The 20,422-nt window shown below is 45.4% G+C and overlaps 1 protein-coding gene across 1 annotated transcript in view; it reads left to right on the top strand.

Moving 5' to 3' along the window:
• Window positions 1-20,422, top strand: part of PIWIL4 (piwi like RNA-mediated gene silencing 4) — a 424,835-nt gene that overhangs the window by 317,745 nt on the left and 86,668 nt on the right. Inside the window, exon 16 of the mRNA XM_069202421.1 lies at window positions 6,127-6,197. Coding sequence (XP_069058522.1) covers window positions 6,127-6,197 — 71 coding nt within the window. The remainder of the gene's footprint in view (window positions 1-6,126; window positions 6,198-20,422) is intronic.

The raw sequence follows: 20,422 nt of genomic DNA, 5'->3' as shown, positions 1-20,422 counted from the left end.
GGTGGCTAAACAAGTAACACCATCCCCACATCACTCTCCGCAACCATCACCGGTAGCCACTCCACCAATGATGCAATCCCCAACTCATACAGGAATGAGTCAAAATGACCCTGACGCATCGGACCTTTATGACGCACCAGTGTCAGACAATAGTCCAGAATGCTATCCAGCTAAACCATCGCCACCAGAGGATAGTACAGGCTACGCACAAGTGGTGTCAAGAGCAGCTGCATTTCATAATGTCAGCCTTCATTCAGAGCCCATTGAAGACGACTTTCTTTTTAATACACTGTCGTCCACACACAGCCAATATCAGAGTCTTCCTATGCTACCCGGAATGCTAAAACACTCCAAACAAGTGTTTGAGGAGCCTGTTAAAGGGAGAGCCATTACTCCAAGAGTAGATAAAAAATATAAACCGCCACCAACAGACCCAGTGTACATTACACAACAGCTAACACCAGACTCTGTTGTAGTGGGAGCAGCGCGCAAAAGAGCCAACTCTCATACTTAAGGAGATGCACCACCTCCAGATAAAGAAAGTCGAAAATTCGATGCTGCAGGCAAAAGGGTGGCGGCACAGGCAGCAAACCAGTGGCGTATTGCAAATTTGCAAGCTTTGCTAGCCAGATATGATAGGGCCCATTGGGATGAGATGCAACACCTTATTGAACATTTACCCAAGGAGTTCCAAAAGAGAGCGCAGCAAGTAGTAGAAGAAGGACAGGGTATCTCAAATAATCAGATACGGTCAGCAATGGATGCTGCAGACACAGCTGCTAGAACTGTCAACACAGCTGTAACAATAAGGAGACATGCATGGCTGCGTACATCAGGATTTAAACCAGAGATATAGCAAGCTGTGCTGAATATGCCATTCAACGGACAGCAGTTGTTTGGGCCGGAGGTGGACACTGCGATCGAAAAACTTAAAAAAGACACTGACACGGCCAAAGCCATGGGCGCGCTCTACTCCCCACAGAGCAGAGGCACATTTCGAAAGACACAATTTCGAGGGGGGTTTCGAGGGCAAACCACAGAAGCCACAGCCTCACAAACAAAGCCCACTTACCAGAGCCAGTATCAGCGGGGAGGTTTTCGGGGACAATATAGAGGGGGACAATTTCAAAGGAACAGAGGAAGGTTCCAAAGTCCCAAAACTCCTCCAAACAAACAGTGACTTCAAGGTCACAAATCCCCAACACATAACACCTGTGGGGGGGAGACTAACCAAGTTTTACAAACATTGGGAGGAAATAACAACAGACACTTGGGTCTTAGCAATTATCCAGCATGGTTATTGCATAGAATTTATCAAATTCCCTCCAAACATTCCACCGAAAACACACAATATGTCAAAACAACATATAAATCTTCTAGGACTAGAAGTTCAAGCATTGCTCCAAAAAGAAGCGATAGAGTTAGTACCAAAACAAGAACTAAACACAGGAGTTTACTCACTGTACTTTCTGATACCCAAAAAAGACAAAACTCTAAGACCCATACTAGATCTCAGAATAGTAAATACATACATCAAATCAGACCATTTTCACATAGTTACATTACAAGAAGTAATCCCACTGCTCAAACAACAAGACTACATGACAACACTGGATCTAAAGGATGCATATTTCCATATACCAATACATCCTTTACACAAGAAGTACCTAAGGTTTGTATTCCAAGGGATACATTACCAATTCAAAGTGTTGCCATTCGGAATAACAACTGCGCCAAGAGTTTTTACAAAATGTCTAGCAGTAGTAGCTGCAGATATCAGAAGGCAGCAAATACATGTGTTCCCGTACCTAGACGATAGGTTAATCAAAACCAACACGCAAAAACAGTGTTCACAACACACAAATTACGTCATACAAACCCTACACAAACTAGGTTTCTCAATCAATTACTCAAAGTCACACCTTCTGCCGTGTCAAACACAGCAATACCTAGGAGCAACAATCAACACAGTAAAAGGAATTGCCACTCCAAGTCCACAAAGAGTCCAAACATTCCAAAATGTCATACAAGCCATGTATCCAAACCAAAAGATACAGGTCAAATTAGTAATGAAACTCCTAGGCATGATATCCTCATGCATAGCCATTGTCCCAAACGCAAGGTTGCACATGCGGCCCTTACAACAGTGCCTAGCATCACAGTGGTCACAGGCACAGGGTCAACTTCTAGATCTGGTGTTGATAGACCGCCAAACATACATCTCGCTTCAATGGTGGAACAGTATAAATTTAAACCAAGGGCGGCCTTTTCAAGACCCAGTGCCACAATTCGTAATAACGACAGATGCATCCATGACAGGGTGGGGAGCACACCTCGATCAGCACAGCATCCAAGGACAATGGGACATTCACCAAAAACAGTTTCATATAAACCACTTAGAACTGTTAGCGGTATTTCTAGCTCTGAAAGCATTTCAACCCATAATAACCCACAAATACACTCTTGTCAAAACAGACAACATGACAACAATGTATTACCTAAACAAACAGGGAGGAACACACTCGACACAGTTGTGTCTCCTAACACAAAAAATATGGCATTGGGCGATTCACAACCACATTCGCCTCATAGCACAATTTATTCCAGGGATTCAGAATCAGTTAGCAGACAATCTCTCTCGGGATCACCAACAGATCCACGAATGGGAAATTCACCCCCAAATACTGAACACTTACTTCAGAATGTGGGGAACGCCACAAATAGATCTATTTGCAACAAAAGAAAACTCAAAATGCCAAAACTTAGCATCCAGGTACCCACAACATCAGTCTCAGGGCAATGCACTATGGATGAACTGGTCAGGGATATTTGCGTACGCTTTTCCCCCTCTCCCACTTCTTCCATATCTACAGTAGTAAACAAGTTGAGTCAAAACAAACTCAAACTCATACTAATAGCACCAACATGGGCAAGGCAACCTTGGTACACAACACTACTAGACCTTTCAGTAGTACCTCATATCAAACTGCCAAACAGACCAGATCTGTTACCACAACACAAACAACAGATCAGACATCCAAATCCAGCATCGCTGAATCTAGCAATTTGGCTCCTGAAATCCTAGAATTCGGGCACTTAGACCTCACACAGGAATGTATGGAGGTCGTAAAACAGGCTAGAAAACCTACCACTAGACACAGTTATGCAAATAAGTGGAAAAGATTTGTTTATTACTGCCATAATAATCAAATTCAACCTTTACACGCATCTGCAAAAGAAATAGTAGGATACTTACTACATTTGCAAAAATCTAACCTAGCTTTCTCTTCCATTAAAATACATCTTACGGCAATTTCTGCGTACCTACAAATTACGCACTCAATTTCATTGTTTAGGATACCAGTCATAAAGGCGTTTATGGAAGGCCTAAAGAGAATTATACCACCAAGAACACCACCAGTTCCTTCATGGAACCTCAACATTGTCCTAACACGACTCATGGGTCCACCTTTTGAGTCCATGCACTCTTGTGAAATGCAATACTTAACGTGGAAAGTTGCATTTTTAATTGCCATCACATCTCTAAGAAGAGTGAGTGAAATTCAAGCATTTACCATTCAAGAACCATTTATTCAAATACACAAAAATAAAGTTGTTCTACGGACCAATCCTAAATTTTTACCAAAAGTAATCTCACCGTTCCACTTAAATCAAACGGTAGAATTACCAGTGTTCTTCCCACAGCCAGATTCTGTAGCCGAAAGAGCACTACATACATTAGACATCAAAAGAGCACTAATGTACTACATCGACAGAACAAAACTAATTCGAAAGACAAAACAACTATTTATCGCCTTTCAAAAACCTCATACAGGAAATCCAATTTCAAAACAAGGCATTGCTAGATGGATAGTTAAGTGCATTCAAACCTGCTATCTTAAAGCTAAAAGAGAACTGCCTATTACACCAAAGGCACACTCAACCAGAAAGAAAGGTGCTACCATGGCCTTTCTAGGAAATATTCCAATGAACGAAATATGTAAGGCAGCAACATGGTCTACGCCTCATACATTTACCAAGCACTACTGTGTAGATGTGCTAACTGCACAACAAGCAACAGTAGGTCAAGCTGTATTAAGAACATTATTTCAAACTACTTCAACTCCTACAGGCTGAACCACCGCTTTTGGGGAGATAACTGCTTACTAGTCTATGCACAGCATGTGTATCTGCAGCTACACATGCCATCGAACGGAAAATGTCACTTACCCAGTGTACATCTGTTCGTGGCATTAGTCGCTGCAGAGTCACTGGGTAAGTGACATTTTCCATATATATACACATATATATATATATTTATATATATACATATATATATATATATATATATATATATATATATATATATATATATATATATGTGTGTGTGTGTGTGTGTGTGTGACCCCACTAGCTTTATCTGTGATCCAATGAGTGCCCCCTCCACAGTTCACTTCTAGACTCCACTGCTCCCACTTTCCAGTGTTCTGTTCTAGAACCCCTTTATTTCTGCCTACTCAACTAAACTCTACACAGCACATGTCCCTGGGTGTTCAGCCTCATAAACTGTAGAATATTTTGAACCCCCTAACCTGACTGAGGAACATAACTACCTCCTTTTCAGAAACCTCCTTCAGTGTAAACGCTCTCGACAAGTTTCATCTTGTCCCTAATGCCACCAAAACAGGAGCAGTGATAGAGTAATACTGAATGGGAGTTTATATTCTCTCATTTGATTGGAACCTACTTTCTCACTATACATCCTTATGGATATGCTCTCTTTCTTTCAGTGTTCACCTATGATCATCAGGTGACATATTGGGTGCAATACTAAACCGCCAAATTAATGACTATTTATAGCTCTCTGTGTAACAATGATGTATGCTTTACAGAATATGTTCTTTTACAAACATTTTTACATCAGCATATTTAAAATATAGCTATTTTATAACTGTTACTCTAGAGTAAGGCGGTTGGGTGTGTTTGCATTCGTCACCAAATACCCCACGACAACAAAAATAATTGAATTGATTACACAGTCCAGTAAACTCCACTCCTTTTGCATTATGCTGTAGCAGAAGTCTTAATAAACACCCTCCTTGCAAGATACATCTTAACTATGGCAAATAAGCTATTAACTACATTAGAAACAGATTTATCCATGCCTAGCATGAAGTTCTGTCCCAATATAGCAAATGAATTTGTCAAAGCTCCACTTTAAGATTAGCAGTATGCTTTATCTCCACTGATGGTAATTAATATCAATGATTCAAGAAATTAGTGTAGTAATTCAAAAAAGTAAACATAACAAAATATTGATTAAAAAAAGCAAAAAAACTGAAACAATGAAAAAGGTTAAGCTAAAAATTGAAATACTGAAATGCTAACCAAATATGTCATAAAAGCAAAATCTCACTCAAAGTCACTGAAATTATAACCTTTGTGTACCTTATGAAGTACTGTGTCTAGGGTTTGACCCAAGATGTTTCAGTTTGCAAAAGAAGATGTTTCTGGTTCCCCCACCGTGTATCGAAAATAGTACATCCAAAACCCGAAAACTAATTGTGCAAGCTTTCCCAGAAAGATGTCAGGGAACTGGTAACTTTAGGTCCTTTATCTCCTTTGTATTTTCTCTTAAGCAAGTTAAAATGCACCTACAAACCCCCTTTGTTGTGCTGAGAATAAAAAGATAGTAAAAGGATGCCCATTGCCCCTCATTCTCCAGACTTGCGAACAGAATTACTCCAATCACATCTCATTGAATCTCCACCAAAAAGGAGTGGTCTGGAATGGGAAAAGAGCAAATGTTTGCCTTGCTAAAGAAGAATGTCTTGAAGGAACTGACACTCCTCATGCTTTTTAGGTACTGGGATGAGAAAGGAGACTGTAAGTAATGAAGATCACCTTTAAGTAATCTGAGCATTAGTTATTGAGCATTTCCAGAGAGCCTGACAATTTGCACATAGTTTTTTCAGGTAACATGATCTATAGGACTCAGTGCTGCATTTCGGTTAATTACCTTACTCTTTTACGTATGCAGCATTGTTAAATCTTCTTAGGGAAACTACTGTATTAAATTGATTAAATATATGTAACCATTAAATTGTATCTATAATCTCATTGCAGGTGGTTCTCCCGCTGCATTATTCAGGGTTCAAACACAGACATCGCAGATTGCTTAAAGGTTTGCATGAAAGGTACAGTTACAGTATTCAAGTAAAACCGTGCACAGGCAATTGATCTTATACAATTCTTAGTTTATGCAAAATGTGTTTGTTTTGGTTACTGAAATATTATAAATACATTTTTAGATGTCATTCACACTTGTTGATAACGTTTTCCCAAACTTCACTTTGAAACAGTACTTTATCCAGAAATGGTATGCAGCACAATTTAATGACTTATTAAACCAACTTTCCAGCGCATGCATGAAAAGAAGTATATTGTTTGGTCTCTAGAGTTCCTGCTAACAAACCTTTAGTAAATCATAAGGAAAATTTTAATTTTATGTAACATACCATAAATATGGGAACAACTTGTAAGTGAGACTACACAGAGTACTAGTAATGTGTCCAAGTGGTTTCACACTTTGGGCCTGATTTAGAGTTTGGTGGATGGAGTTACTCCGTCACAAACATGACGGCTATCTCATCTGATGCATTACGATCCCATTATACCCTATTGGAATTGTAATATGGCAGACAGGATATCAGTCACATTTGTGATGGAGTAACCATTCGCCAAACTCTAAATCAGGCCCTTTGTCTTTGTATATTAATGGGACGTACACGTGAATGCTCCTTAGGGCACAGTCTTTGTGATCTGAAGGGCTAATTTACTTACCCCTATGTTTAGTCCATCTTCCTGCACCTCAAACCCCGAACCCAGTTGCTTTCCAGGTGAGATGGAGCCAGTCAGTCATCTAAGTAGCTTGTTTGGAGAGCAGACCTTTTAACAGAGGCCCTAGTCTGGGTAAGTCCCATGTCTAGGCGGTAGGTCTCTCTTAGAGGCAGTACACTCATACAATCACTAGTAGTAAAATTGCACATGTAGTTTGTGAACACCAAGGGCCTTTATCACAAAGGTAAACCTACACTTTTGGTGTAAGTGTACATTTTATTTTGCTGTTCATAAACTACGAGTGTAGTTTTATGTGTAGTATTTTTACAACTACAGAGACTGTCTTTTTAAAGTGCTGAATTTTCTGCAGTCATAAAGATACTACACGTAAAACTACACTCATAGTATGTGAATAGCAAAAAAAGTAAACTTACACCAAATTTGTAAGTTTACCTTTGCGAATAAGGCCCCACAATAGTAGTAAAGTTAGGTAAGTGTACACTTTTGTGTAATTTACACTTGCTTATGTAAATGATACCACTGTTTTGGTATTCACAAACTACAAGTGCAAGTTTACTAGTAGTAAAATTACATTGTAGTAAAATTACACCTGTAGTCTGTAAATACAGAACAGTAGTAGATTTACTACAGCCAGTGTAAACTTACACAAAGGTGTAAGTTTACCTTTGTGAATTAGGCCCTAAGACAAAAAAAGTTTGAAAAGTGTGATACTTAATTGAAATATAAAGAGAAAAAATTGATTTGAGAATAGTAACATAAAAGCAATCATTGTACTATAATGGCTGTGCATAGGGGGAGGCTTCCTTGATTTCGAAGGCTACCAACACATTGAATATACATGTAAAGCACACCCAGATTGGGTGAATAGTATTTGAATAGCACAAATACCTAATGAAACATTCATTGCTCATTTGAAAGATCCGCCCTATCTTTGGATACATCATGAACATTCACACTGCTTTTTCCCAAAAAGCTCCCTGGTCACTTTGAAGGACGACAACATTCTCATATGGCGACTTTTGGTGCACTAGCTTTGAAGCCACTTTGGTGTGGATTTCATACCTTTGTACAATACCCAGGCTAGACACTGTGGCACTCTTTCTTGGAGAGCAGAAAAGACTAACTTAAAACTATCAAGATCTTTGGATTGTTTAGTTTGGTTATTCTTTTAACGTCCTAGTAAACTACCTTTGACTCCTCCATTTCCTTCTCACAATTATCATTTGATCATGCTCATTCAAAAAGTTAAAATACTATTCCAAAAGGAAATCATTAAGCTGGAACCCCCACAATGAGGGTGCTACTACCATGCAATACATCTCTATATATAAAAGAGAAGAAATGGCCTCCCCAAGTGATAGGCTTTGTAAACATGTTGCTATCAATGATGTTGACGCTTGCTCATGTGCTGCAGACACTAGGATTTATGGAGTGGTTTGTCTCTATACCTCCTGAATTCATACTTTCATAACATATTATAGTATTGACACTAGAGGTTTCTCTGCTTTATTCTTGGCACAGCACAACCGTTTTTCATTACTTGGCCCTACTTCAGCCTCTGAGAATATTCACCATGTTGATTGCTTTGGTAACAGCACACTGTCGACATTGAGGTGGAAATATGTAACTATATTATGAAGGTGATACTCTCCCATATGTCACCCCATCTCCGTCTTCAGTGCAAGCACTAATTAAAGACTGAGCTTCTAAATCTGTTTCCCTAATTCTTCAGTTGTGAATCTGCACCCTCTCCAGTTGGGAAGCACTATTTGAAGTAGGTGTGGGGTGAATTGTTGGATATTGTCCACGGCTCCTATGAACTGTGTGCTGATCGATCTGTGGTGAGGAGTGGAGGGCAACCTGCATGAATGAAAGTGACATACCCTTGACTCCAGGTAATTTGTACGTAGATGTCTTCCCCCTGGGCAGTGGAGGTCGTTTTGGGATCTGTCCATGACATAAGGATCCCTAAATGAGTGCTGATGTTACTTGAACCTCGTGGAGGCTTGTGCAGTTTTTCTGTGATTAGCCTCTTTTCTTCCTTGGTCCATGTGTAGGTCCTTACTGGCAATGCTAGAGCATGTCTTATATCAATGTGGGAGGAACTACGTTTAATGTGGCTGTGTGAAGAGAGTCAGGCTCTAAATTTCATGAGTAATGCGTTGAATATATGTTGTAGCAGCTCACTTAGATGGAACAATGCTCAAACCATTGATCTGAGCATATTTTCAGTAGCTTACCACAAGTCAGAGCTCGACATTGTGGTAGTGGCGCTGCTCCCCCAGTTGGAATCCGAAATCTCCATCTTTCTGTCTTGCGTGACCCACAGATGTCCTCAATTTTCTTTCTTTCTGGAGAAAAGTGTTTAGCGCATGTATATTATGGACTGATAATTCCATGTATTCATGCCTTCTCCTAATCCTAATTCCTCATGTAACAATGATAAATCGGAGTCTGTTATATCTCACAAAATGGAGTACAGAAAATTCAATGCTACAAAACATTGACCACCAAAATATCATGAAGTATTGATATGTAAGTATAGATTTACTGTTCTTAATTCCGCATTTATGTACCTTGAAGATATATATACGTGTGTAATACATATATATATATATGTGTGTGTATATGTATTACAGAGTGGCGGTAGCAACTCTCTAGTTAAAGTTAGGGTTACCAGAGATACAAATTCCTTAGATTATACATAATGGTGCGCAGATGATTAATTTGAGTACTATAGGTATGTAGGGTTAGTTGTTAGAAAGTTATATGGTATTTTAACCTGGTGATACCTTGTCGCAGCATTTTTGTGGTATTTCCTGGTGGTACCGTGGTACATAGCGATGACATGTCTTTGGGTGATTTACTAATGACTGCCTTTGCAAAAGGTAAAGGCAACCATGATGTTTTTAGGTACAATTTTGCTGTGTTCTGTGTTACGCATTAAATATAGGTAAGCATTAGGTTTGGTATTTTCCCCCTACCTATTGCCACTTCAGTAAAGTGGGACTAGGTAGGGAAAAATATTTATCAGGTTCTATATATTTTTTAGAAAATGTATGGAGTACCACCGTACTGCCTCAGGAGTACCACAGTACAAAAAATACAAAATAAAATTAAATATGTTAAGAAATAGACCAAAATACACTATATTTTACAAATGTCATGTACTAAAGTGTATTTTCTATTTTTAACATACTTAAATATGCACAAAAATGTCTACAGAGTACAGCGGTAATACCTACAAAACACTGCACTACTTTAAAAAATGTGTAATTTTCCCTTATCTGCTATTAAAATATATAGAAAATTGTAAAGAAATGTCTCCACCTGTTACCACTTTAATTATATGGTAATAGGTAGAGAACAACAATGAAACTAAACACTTACCTAGATCCAAGATCCTAACCTATCACATGGTGAAATGCAGAATGCAGCAGAACTGTGATAAAAACTACATTGCTGCCTTTTAAAATTGGTAAACACAGAGCTTAGCCAATCATACTGACTTCTCTATCACATTTACTGCACTATACTGCAAACTTAGCTCGGTACACCGCAGCACAATATATAACTAAATTTTTTAAAACATATACCTTTAACACTACTTGCACTGTTCACACACACATAGTACTAAAAGTTACCATTTATAACCCTTGATGTAATTCCTGCCACATTACATCTACATCTGTTCACACAATTTGCACACCAAGGGCCTGATTTTGATATTGGCGGATGAGTTACTCAGTCACAACAGTGACAGATATCCCGTCCGCTGAAATCCAAATCCCATAGGATATAATGAGATTTAGATTTTGGTGGAGGGGATATCTTTCACAGTTGTGATGGAGTAGCTCATCCGCCAACATCTAAATCAGGCCCTAAGACTTCTTCAATTAACACACTTCACTTGATGCCACTCCATTCTGTGCCCCCTACACTCTGAGCTGTTACACGCTATGCCACTTCACTCTGGCACTCCACATTACAACACTTCTCTGTACGCTACTCCATTATATGCCATTTTACTTAGTGCCACTCCTCTCTACACCACTACAATCCTCGCCATTACACTGTATGGCACTACACTCCACAACACTCCCTTCTGTGCTACTCCACAGTACACTGTATGTCACTAAAGTCTACCCCACTACCCCGCATCACTTTACAACACTCCACGATATTCCACTCTACAACACTGCACTCTACATCACTTCTCTCTATGCCACTTCAGACTATGCTATTCCACTGTACGTCACTGCACTCTACTCTCTTCCACTTAGTGTCACTCCATTCCATTCCACACTACTCCAGTGTATGCCACTCCACTGCATTCTACAGCCCTCCACTCCACTGTATGCTATTCAGCTTAATGTCACTTCATTGTACCTCACTCTACTCTGCACCAGTTTTACTCCACACCATTCAACTATACGCTGTTCCACTCTATGTCACTCCCCTTTGCGCTATTCCACTGTACGCTAGTACATTCTACCACACTCCACTCTTTGCCACTTCACTGTACACCACTCCACTGAACGCTGTTTCACTGTATGCAACTCCACTCTCCGCCATTCCACTATACGTTACTCTAAAAGACGGTATTCCACTATAAAATACAGTATTCCACTATACGCCGCTCCATTAGACCTCGCTGCACTGTAGGCCATTCTAGTGTACCCCACTTCACTCTACACCACCCTACCCTATGCGACTCCATTCTCTGCAACCTTAGTCTATGCCACTCCAGTCTGTGCCACTGCACCCTACACTACTCCCCTCTATGCTATTCCACTGTACTTAACCCCACTTTTACCACTAATCTCTCAGCTATTCCACTCTATGCCACTCCACTCTACACCACTAAACTCCACGCTACACCACTACACTGCATATTGTTCCACTCTACGCCACTATATGGTATGCTACTCTATTCTAACACCAGTCCACTATATGCCACTACACTCTATGTTATTCCACGGCATATACCTCCCCTCCTTTGTAGGTATTCCGTTGTACCCCACTCTAGTGTATGCCATTCCAGTGTACATCCCTCCAATGTATGCCACTCCACTATACACCACTCCACTCTACGGTATTCCACTGTACGCCACTACAGTGTACACTACTCCACTCTTCTCCAAGCCACTTCACTGTACACCACTCCTCTCTATGCCACTCCACTATACGCTGTTAAATTGTATGCAGCTCCACTTTGCACACCTCCAATGTATGGAATTCCATTCTATCCCACTCTTCTGTACACCAATCCAGTATCTACCACTCCACTATATGCCACTCCAGCATATGCTTTTCCACTCCAATCCACTCTATTCCAGTGTATGCCACTCCATTCTTTCACAGTTCTCTGTATGCTATTCAACTGTAGTCCACTGGACGTTATGCCACTCTACACCATTGCAGTGTACAATACTCCACTCCCTGCCACTCCATTGGGCGCTGTTATACATTTTTCATACTACATCTCTTGTACCATGAGAAATCATGGCATTCATAACAATACGTTCGATGGCATCTGTCGCTGTAGATACGCATGTTTTGCAATAGCTCGCCATCTGGTGTTGGGCCGGAGTGTTACAAGTTGTTTTTCTTCGAAGAAGTCTTTCGAGTCACGGGACCGAGTGACTCCTCCTTTTGTCTCCATTGCGCATGGGCGTCGACTCCATCTTCGATTGTTTTTTTTCCGCCATCGGGTTCGGACGTGTTCCTGTCGCTCCGAGTTTCGGAACGGAAAATTAGCTAATTTCGGAAGATTTTCGTCGGTATTGTTGCGTTCGGGATCGGCGTACTTAGATTTAACACCGCATCGAAGATCGAAGAGCTCCGGTGCCCTTCGGGGTAGTTTTTCGATCCCCCGTCGGGGCCTGGTCGGCCCGACCGCGTGCTGAAGAACGCTGATGGAACGGACCCCGTTCCGTTTCTGCCCCAAATGCCACAATAAATACCCCTATACAGACCAACACTTGGTCTGTAACCTGTGCCTGTCACCTGAGCACAGTGAAGACACCTGTGAGGCCTGTCGTGCGTTCCGGTCCCGAAAGACACTCCGAGACCGTCGAGCCAGAAGACTTCAGATGGCGTCCGCGCCGACAGCCCACCGAGAGTTCGAGGAGCAGGAAGAGGAAGGTACCTTCTCGATCCAAGAATCGGACTCCGAAGGATTCGACGATACACAAACCGTGAGTAGGACGTCGAAAACCACACAGAGGAAAATTTACAAGGCCCAGGGGACGCCACTGCCATCAGGCCATGGCTCCACCCATAAATTCGGTGACCGACCGTCGGCACCGAAAAAGGCCCAAACAGTGCCGAGATCGTCCGACTCCGGTCGAGACACCGGCACGCAGCCTTCTCGGGACCGAGAAAGTGCTGGAGACAAGCCTCGACACCGAGATGCCGAGACAGCGGCACCGAAGAAGATCGACGCCGAGAGGTTTCGGCCCCGAAAAAGAAAAAAGTCACCTCGGAGCCGAAAAAACACGCAGACAGGGTTTCGGTGCCGAAACAAACTGCAAGCGACCCAGCTTCAGGCTCTTATACAGAAGAGCACTCGCTAACCTCCCAAATGCAAAAGCATAGGTTTGAGGAAGAGCTACAATCAACTGATGTGGACCATACGCAAAAGCGTATCTTCATACAGCAGAGGACAGGAAAAATAAGCACCCTTCCCCCCATTAGAAGAAAGAGAAGGTTGGAGTTCCAAACTGAAGAGACACCACAACCAAAAGTGGTGAAAAGAGTTACCCCACCACCCTCTCCTCCGCCCGTGATTAACGTCTCACCAGCACGAACTCCATCACACTCCCCAGCTCACACCACCATAAGCCAGGGTGACCAGGATCAAGACGCATGGGACCTATACGACGCCGCAGTGTCAGATAACAGTCCGGAGGCATACCCTACGAAGCCATCTCCACCAGAAGACAGCACCGCGTATTCTCAAGTGGTGGCTAGAGCAGCACAATTTCACAACGTAAGCCTCCACTCAGAACAGGTCGAGGATGATTTTTTATTCAACACACTCTCCTCCACCCACAGCTCATACCAAAGCCTGCCTATGCTCCCTGGTATGCTCCGGCACGCGAAAGAAATCTTTAAGGAGCCGGTCAAAAGTAGGGCAATCACACCAAAGGTGGAAAAAAAGTATAAGGCGCCTCCTACAGACCCGGTTTTCATCACTACACAGCTGCCACCAGACTCTGTCGTTGTAGGAGCAGCTAGGAAAAGGGCCAACTCTCACACATCTGGAGATGCACCACCCCCAGATAAAGAAAGCCGCAGGTTCGATGCAGCTGGTAAAAGAGTCGCAGCACAAGCTGCAAACCAGTGGCGCATCGCGAACTCCCAGGCACTACTTGCGCGCTATGACAGAGCCCACTGGGACGAGATGCAACATCTCATTGAACATCTGCCCAAGGACTTACAAAATAGGGCAAAACAAGTGGTTGAGGAGGGACAGACCATTTCCAACAACCAGATCCGCTCCTCCATGGACGCTGCAGATACAGCTGCACGGACAATTAATACATCTGTAACTATCAGAAGGCATGCATGGCTGCGAACGTCTGGATTTAAACCAGAGATTCAACAAGCAGTTCTCAATATGCCTTTTAATGAAAAAGAACTGTTCGGTCCAGAAGTGGACACAGCGATTGAGAAACTCAAAAAAGATACGGACACTGCCAAAGCCATGGGCGCACTCTACTCCCCGCAGAGCAGAGGGAATTACAGCACATTCCGTAAAACACCCTTTCGAGGGGGGTTTCGGGGTCAGAGCACACAAGCCAGCACCTCACAAGCAACACCGTCCAGTTACCAGGGACAGTATAGAGGAGGTTTTAGGGGACAATATAGAGGAGGGCAATTCCCTAGAAATAGAGGAAGATTTCAGAGCCCCAAAACCCCTACTACTAAACAGTGACTCACATGTCACTCACCCCCTCCACACAACACCAGTGGGGGGAAGAATAAGTCATTATTACAAAGCATGGGAGGAAATCACTACAGACACTTGGGTTCTAGCAATTATCCAACATGGTTATTGCATAGAATTTCTACAATTCCCTCCAAACATACCACCAAAAGCACAAAATTTGACAACACACCATTCCAATCTCCTGGAGATAGAAGTGCAGGCACTATTGAAAAAGAATGCAATCGAATTAGTGCCAAACACACAAATAAACACAGGAGTTTACTCACTGTACTTTCTGATACCAAAGAAGGACAAAACGCTGAGACCAATCCTAGACCTCAGAGTAGTGAACACTTTCATCAAATCAGACCACTTTCACATGGTCACACTACAAGAAGTATTGCCATTGCTAAAACTACACGACTACATGGCAACTTTAGACCTCAAGGATGCTTATTTCCATATACCAATACACCCATCGCACAGGAAATACCTAAGGTTTGTATTCAAGGGAATACATTACCAATTCAAGGTACTGCCTTTCGGATTAACAACCGCACCAAGAGTCTTTACCAAATGTCTAGCGGTAGTCGCTGCACACATAAGAAGGCAGCAAATACATGTGTTCCCATATCTAGACGTCTGGCTAATCAAGGCCCATTCGTTAATACAGTGCTCAAATCACACAAATCATATCATACAAACCCTCTTCAAACTAGGGTTCACCGTCAATTTCACAAAATCCAAAATTCTGCCGCGCAAGGTACAACAATACCTGGGAGCCATCAAATCAAATCAAATCATTAACATTTATAAAGCGCGCTACTCACCCGTGCGGGTCTCAAGGCGCTAGGGGGGAAAGGGGGGGTTATCGCTGCTCGAACAGCCAAGTCTTTAGGAGTCTCCGGAAAGCGGAGTGGTCCTGGGTGGTCCTGAGGCTGGTGGGGAGGGAGTTCCAGGTCTTGGCCGCCAGGAAGGAGAAAGATCTCCCACCCGCCGTGGAGCGGCAGGTGCGAGGGACGGCAGCAAGTGCGAGGCCAGCGGAGCGGAGGCGGCGGGTGGGGACGTAGAAGCTGAGGCGTCTGTTGAGGTATTCCGGTCCCTTGTTGTGGAGGGCTTTGTGTGCGTGGGTGAGAAGACGGAAGGTGATCCTTTTGCTGACTGGGAGCCAATGCAGGTGTCTCAGGTGTGCGGAGATGTGGCTGTTGCGGGGTACGTCGAGGATGAGGCGGGCCGAGGCGTTTTGGATGCGTTGCAGGCGGTTTTGGAGTTTGGCTGTGGTCCCGGCGTAGAGGGTGTTGCCGTAGTCCAGGCGGCTCGTGACGAGGGCGTGGGTCACGGTTTTTCTGGTGTCGGCGGGGATCCAGCGGAAGATCTTACGGAGCATGCGGAGAGTGAGGAAGCAGGCGGAGGACACGGCGTTGACTTGCTTGGTCATGGTGAGAAGAGGGTCCAAGATGAAGCCGAGGTTGCGGGCGTGGTCTGCGGGGGTCGGTGCGGTGCCGAGGGCCGTGGGCCACCAGGAGTCGTCCCAGGCGGACGGGGTGTTGCCGAGGATGAGGACTTCCGTTTTTTCAGAGTTCAGCTTTAGGCGGCTGAGCCTCATCCAATCTGCGACGTCCTTCATACCCTCTTGTAGGTTGGTCTTGGCGCTGGCGGGGTCCTTGGTGAGGGAGAGTACAAGTTGGGTGTCGTCGGCGTAGGAGGTGATGATGATGTCGTGCTTGCGTACGATGTCGGCGAGGGGGCTCATGTAGACATTGAAGAGTGTCGGGCTGAGCGATGAGCCTTGAGGTACGCCGCAGATGATCTTGGTGGGTTCTGAGCGAAACGGAGGGAGGTAAACTCTTTGGGAGCGGTTAGCGAGGAAAGAGGCGATCCAGTCCAGGGCCTGGCCTTGGATCCCGGTGGAGCGTAGGCGGGTGATTAGGGTGCGGTGACAGACGGTGTCAAAGGCAGCCGAGAGGTCGAGGAGAATGAGGGCGACTGTTTCACCGTTGTCCATCAGGGTTCTGATGTCGTCTGTGACTGAGATGAGGGCGGTTTCCGTGCTGTGGTTGGTTCGGAATCCGGTTTGTGAAGGGTCGAGCAGGTTGTTGTCTTCCAGGAAGGTGGTCAGCTGTTTGTTGACGGTCTTTTCTATTACCTTGGCTGGGAAAGGTAGAAGAGAGATGGGGCGGAAGTTTTTCAGGTCGCTTGGGTCAGCCGTAGGTTTCTTTAGTAGGGCGTTGACTTCAGCGTGCTTCCAGCATTCGGGGAAGGTAGCAGAAGAAAAAGAAGAGTTGATGACGGTCTGGAGGTGCGGGGCGATGATGTCGTCGGCTTTGTTAAAGATGAAGTGCGGGCAGGGGTCCGAAGGGGCGCCGGAGTGGATAGAGTTCATGATGGATTTGGTTTCTTCCGTGTTGATGTGGGTCCAGTTGTTGAGGGTGATGTCCGGGGAAGCGGGTTCAGTGGTGTATGGTTGGGTCTGGTGTCCGAAGCTGTCGTGGAGGTCGCTGATCTTGCGATGGAAGAAAGTGGCGAGGGATTCGCACAAATCCTGTGAGGGCGTGACGGCGTTGGCGCTGGCGCTGGGGTTGGAGAACTCTTTGACGATGCTGAAGAGTTCTCTGCTGTTGTGGCTGTTTTTGTCTAGTCTGTCGGTGAAAAAGTTCCTTTTGGCAGTGCGGATCAGGTGGTGGTGTTCTCGTGTAGCGTTCTTGAGGGCGGTCATGTTGTCAGCGGTGTGGTCCTTGCGCCAGGCCTTCTCAAGGGCACGACAAGTTTTCTTTGATTCTTTGAGGGTGTCGGAGAACCAGAGAGGTTTTTTGGTGTTGGTCTGTCGAAGCGTGCGTTTGAGGGGAGCAAGGTTGTCAGCGCAGTTGGAGATCCAGTTTGTGAGGTTGACAGCTGCGTCGTTGGGGTCGGTGGTGAGGGTGGGTTGGTTGGCGGCGAGAGCGGAGAAGAGTTGCTCTTCAGGGATCTTGTTCCACTGTCGATGAGGGATGGGTTGAGTGCGGAGGTGGGAGGTCTCGCGTCGGAATGTGAAGTGGACGCAGCTGTGGTCGGTCCAGTGTAGGGCAGAGGTGTGGCTGAAGAAGACGTGTTTGCTGGCGGAGAAGATAGGGTCGAGCGTGTGTCCGGCGATGTGGGTGGCGGTGTTCACCAGTTGTTTGAGGCCGAGGTTGGCGAGGTTGTCGAGCAGGGTGGTGGTGTTGGGGTCGTTGTTTTGTTCCAGATGGAAGTTGAGGTCGCCTAGGAGGATGTAGTCCGGTGAGGCGAGGGCGTGCGGGGAGATGAAGTCGGCGATGGCGTCGCTGAAAGAGGCGCGAGGTCCGGGAGGACGGTAGACGAGGGATCCTCTGAGGGTGGTCCTTGGGTCGGTGCGAATCTGAAAATGCAGGTGTTCAGCGGCGAGGGGGGTCTTCGGTGGAGGTGGTGACGCTGATGGAGTCTTTGAAGATGATGGCGACACCTCCTCCTACTTGGTTGGTGCGGTCTTTTCTGGAGATCTTGTAGCCTTCGGGGATGGCGGTAGCGATGTCTGGAGCAGAGGAGGCGTTCATCCATGTCTCCGTGATGAAGGCGACGTCCGGGGCTGTGGAGTCCAGGAGGTCCCAAAGTTCAACGGCGTGCTTGTGGACGGAACGAGCGTTGATCAGGATGCACTTGAGGTGGTTGATGGCGCGTGGGCTTGTGGTCGTGGTAGTTGCGTGGTGGAAGATGCGTTTGCAGGAGTTGCAGGCGAAGGGTCCATGGGTGCGTTTGGGGTGAGCTAGGAAGCAGGTTTTGGAGCGCCCTGGGTTGAGGGCGTGGAGGGTGGTGGGGTCATAGCGGATCAGCGGGGCTTGGGGGAGCTGGGGACCAGGGGTCGTGGCGCTGGGCGCGGGCCAGGCGCGGACGGGCGCAGACGGGCTTGCCTCTGGCGCGCCTCCGGCGCGCCAGCGGCGTGCCCGCTGCGCGCGCCCGCTGCGCAGTCGCGCAGCGGCCGACATAAGAGGTAGGAGGGGGGGAGGGGTCAGCTGGGGGCGAATGGGAGCTGGGGGGCGGGGGCGTGCAGGAGGTCGCGGCGGGAAAGCGCGAGGGAGGGGGGGGGACAGGTAGAGTGCGAGGAGCTGGGGGAGGGGGTTTAGGGTGGAGGAGGGTGAGTGTTAGGAGGTTTGGAGATTAGGGAGAGAGATAGGAGTAGGGTTGTGAAGATAGGGGAGGGGGGGTTGTAGAGATGGGTGAGGGAGAGAGGTAGAGTGAGAGGATAGGGAGATAGGTAGTAGAGGGGGTGGCGGGAGGGGGGGAGAGATAGAGAAATAGATAGAGAAAATAGATAGAGAAGTCGATAGATAGGGAAATAGATAGATAGACAGATAGGTAGGTAGGAGGAGGTGGAGAGTGGGGGAGTTAGATAGTGAGATAGGGAGCTAGAGAGATAGGAAGATAGGAGGAGTGAGGGAGGTAGATAGCGAACGGGTTAGCTAGGGGTGAGAGAGGGGGAGGCGAGTGAGGGAGGGGGATGAGGAAGGAGCAGGAGGGCAGGCTCGGGGGACAAAGACGGAGGAGGTAGAAGAGCCGAAGACAGGAGAACAGAAGACAGAAGAACAGAAGACAGAAGAACAGAAGACCGGAAGAGCAGAAGACAGAAGAACAGAAGACAGAAGAACAGAAGACAGAAGAACAGAAGATCGGAAGAGGAGAAGAACAGAGAAGAACAGAGAAGAACACAGAAGAACACAGAAGAACCGAGAAGAAGAACACAGAAGCACCGAGAAGAACAGAGAAGAAGAACACAGAAGACCGGAAGAACACAGAAGAACAGAAGGGAAGAACAGAAGAACAGAAGAGAAGAACAGAAGAACACAGAAGAAGATTGCAGAGGGGGAGCGAGGAGGAAGAGACAGAGAGGAGGAAAAGAAGCAGGAGCAGGAGAGAAGGTGAGTGGCGCGGGGCAGGGCGAGGGGCTGGGAGGAGGGGGGTACTTACAGTTAGGTGGGTCTCAGGAACACAGGAACTCGGGAACTTGGAGGAGCTGCAGCGGCAGGGGGAGCGACCTACCCTTGGGTAGCCACTCCAAGTCCACAAAGAATTCGAAATTTCAACACCATCATACAACGCATGTATCCAACACAAAGGATACACGCAAAGATGGTACTACAACTCCTAGGCATGATGTCTTCATGCATAGCCATTGTCCCAAACGCAAGACTGCACATGAGGCCCTTACAACAGTGCCTAGCATCACAATGGTCGCAAGCACAGGGTCACCTTCTAGATCTGGTGTTAATAGACCGCCAAACTTACCTCTCGCTTCTGTGGTGGAACAACATAAATTTAAACAAAGGGCGGCCTTTCCAAGACCCAGTGCCACAATACGTAATAACAACAGATGCTTCCATGACAGGGTGGGGAGCACACCTCGATCAACACAGCATACAAGGACAATGGAACATTCATCAAACAAAACTGCATATAAATCACCTAGAACTTCTAGCAGTTTTTCAAGCACTAAAAGCATTCCAACCAATAATAGTTCACAAATACATCCTCGTCAAAACAGACAACATGACAACAATGTATTATCTAAACAAGCAAGGGGGGACGCACTCCACGCAGTTAAGCCTGCTAGCACAAAAGATTTGGCGTTGGGCAATT

This window comes from Pleurodeles waltl, chromosome 8 (genome assembly GCF_031143425.1).
Source record: "Pleurodeles waltl isolate 20211129_DDA chromosome 8, aPleWal1.hap1.20221129, whole genome shotgun sequence".
Lineage (NCBI taxonomy): Eukaryota > Metazoa > Chordata > Amphibia > Caudata > Salamandridae > Pleurodeles > Pleurodeles waltl.
This window is presented reverse-complemented; position numbering and strand designations above follow the sequence as displayed.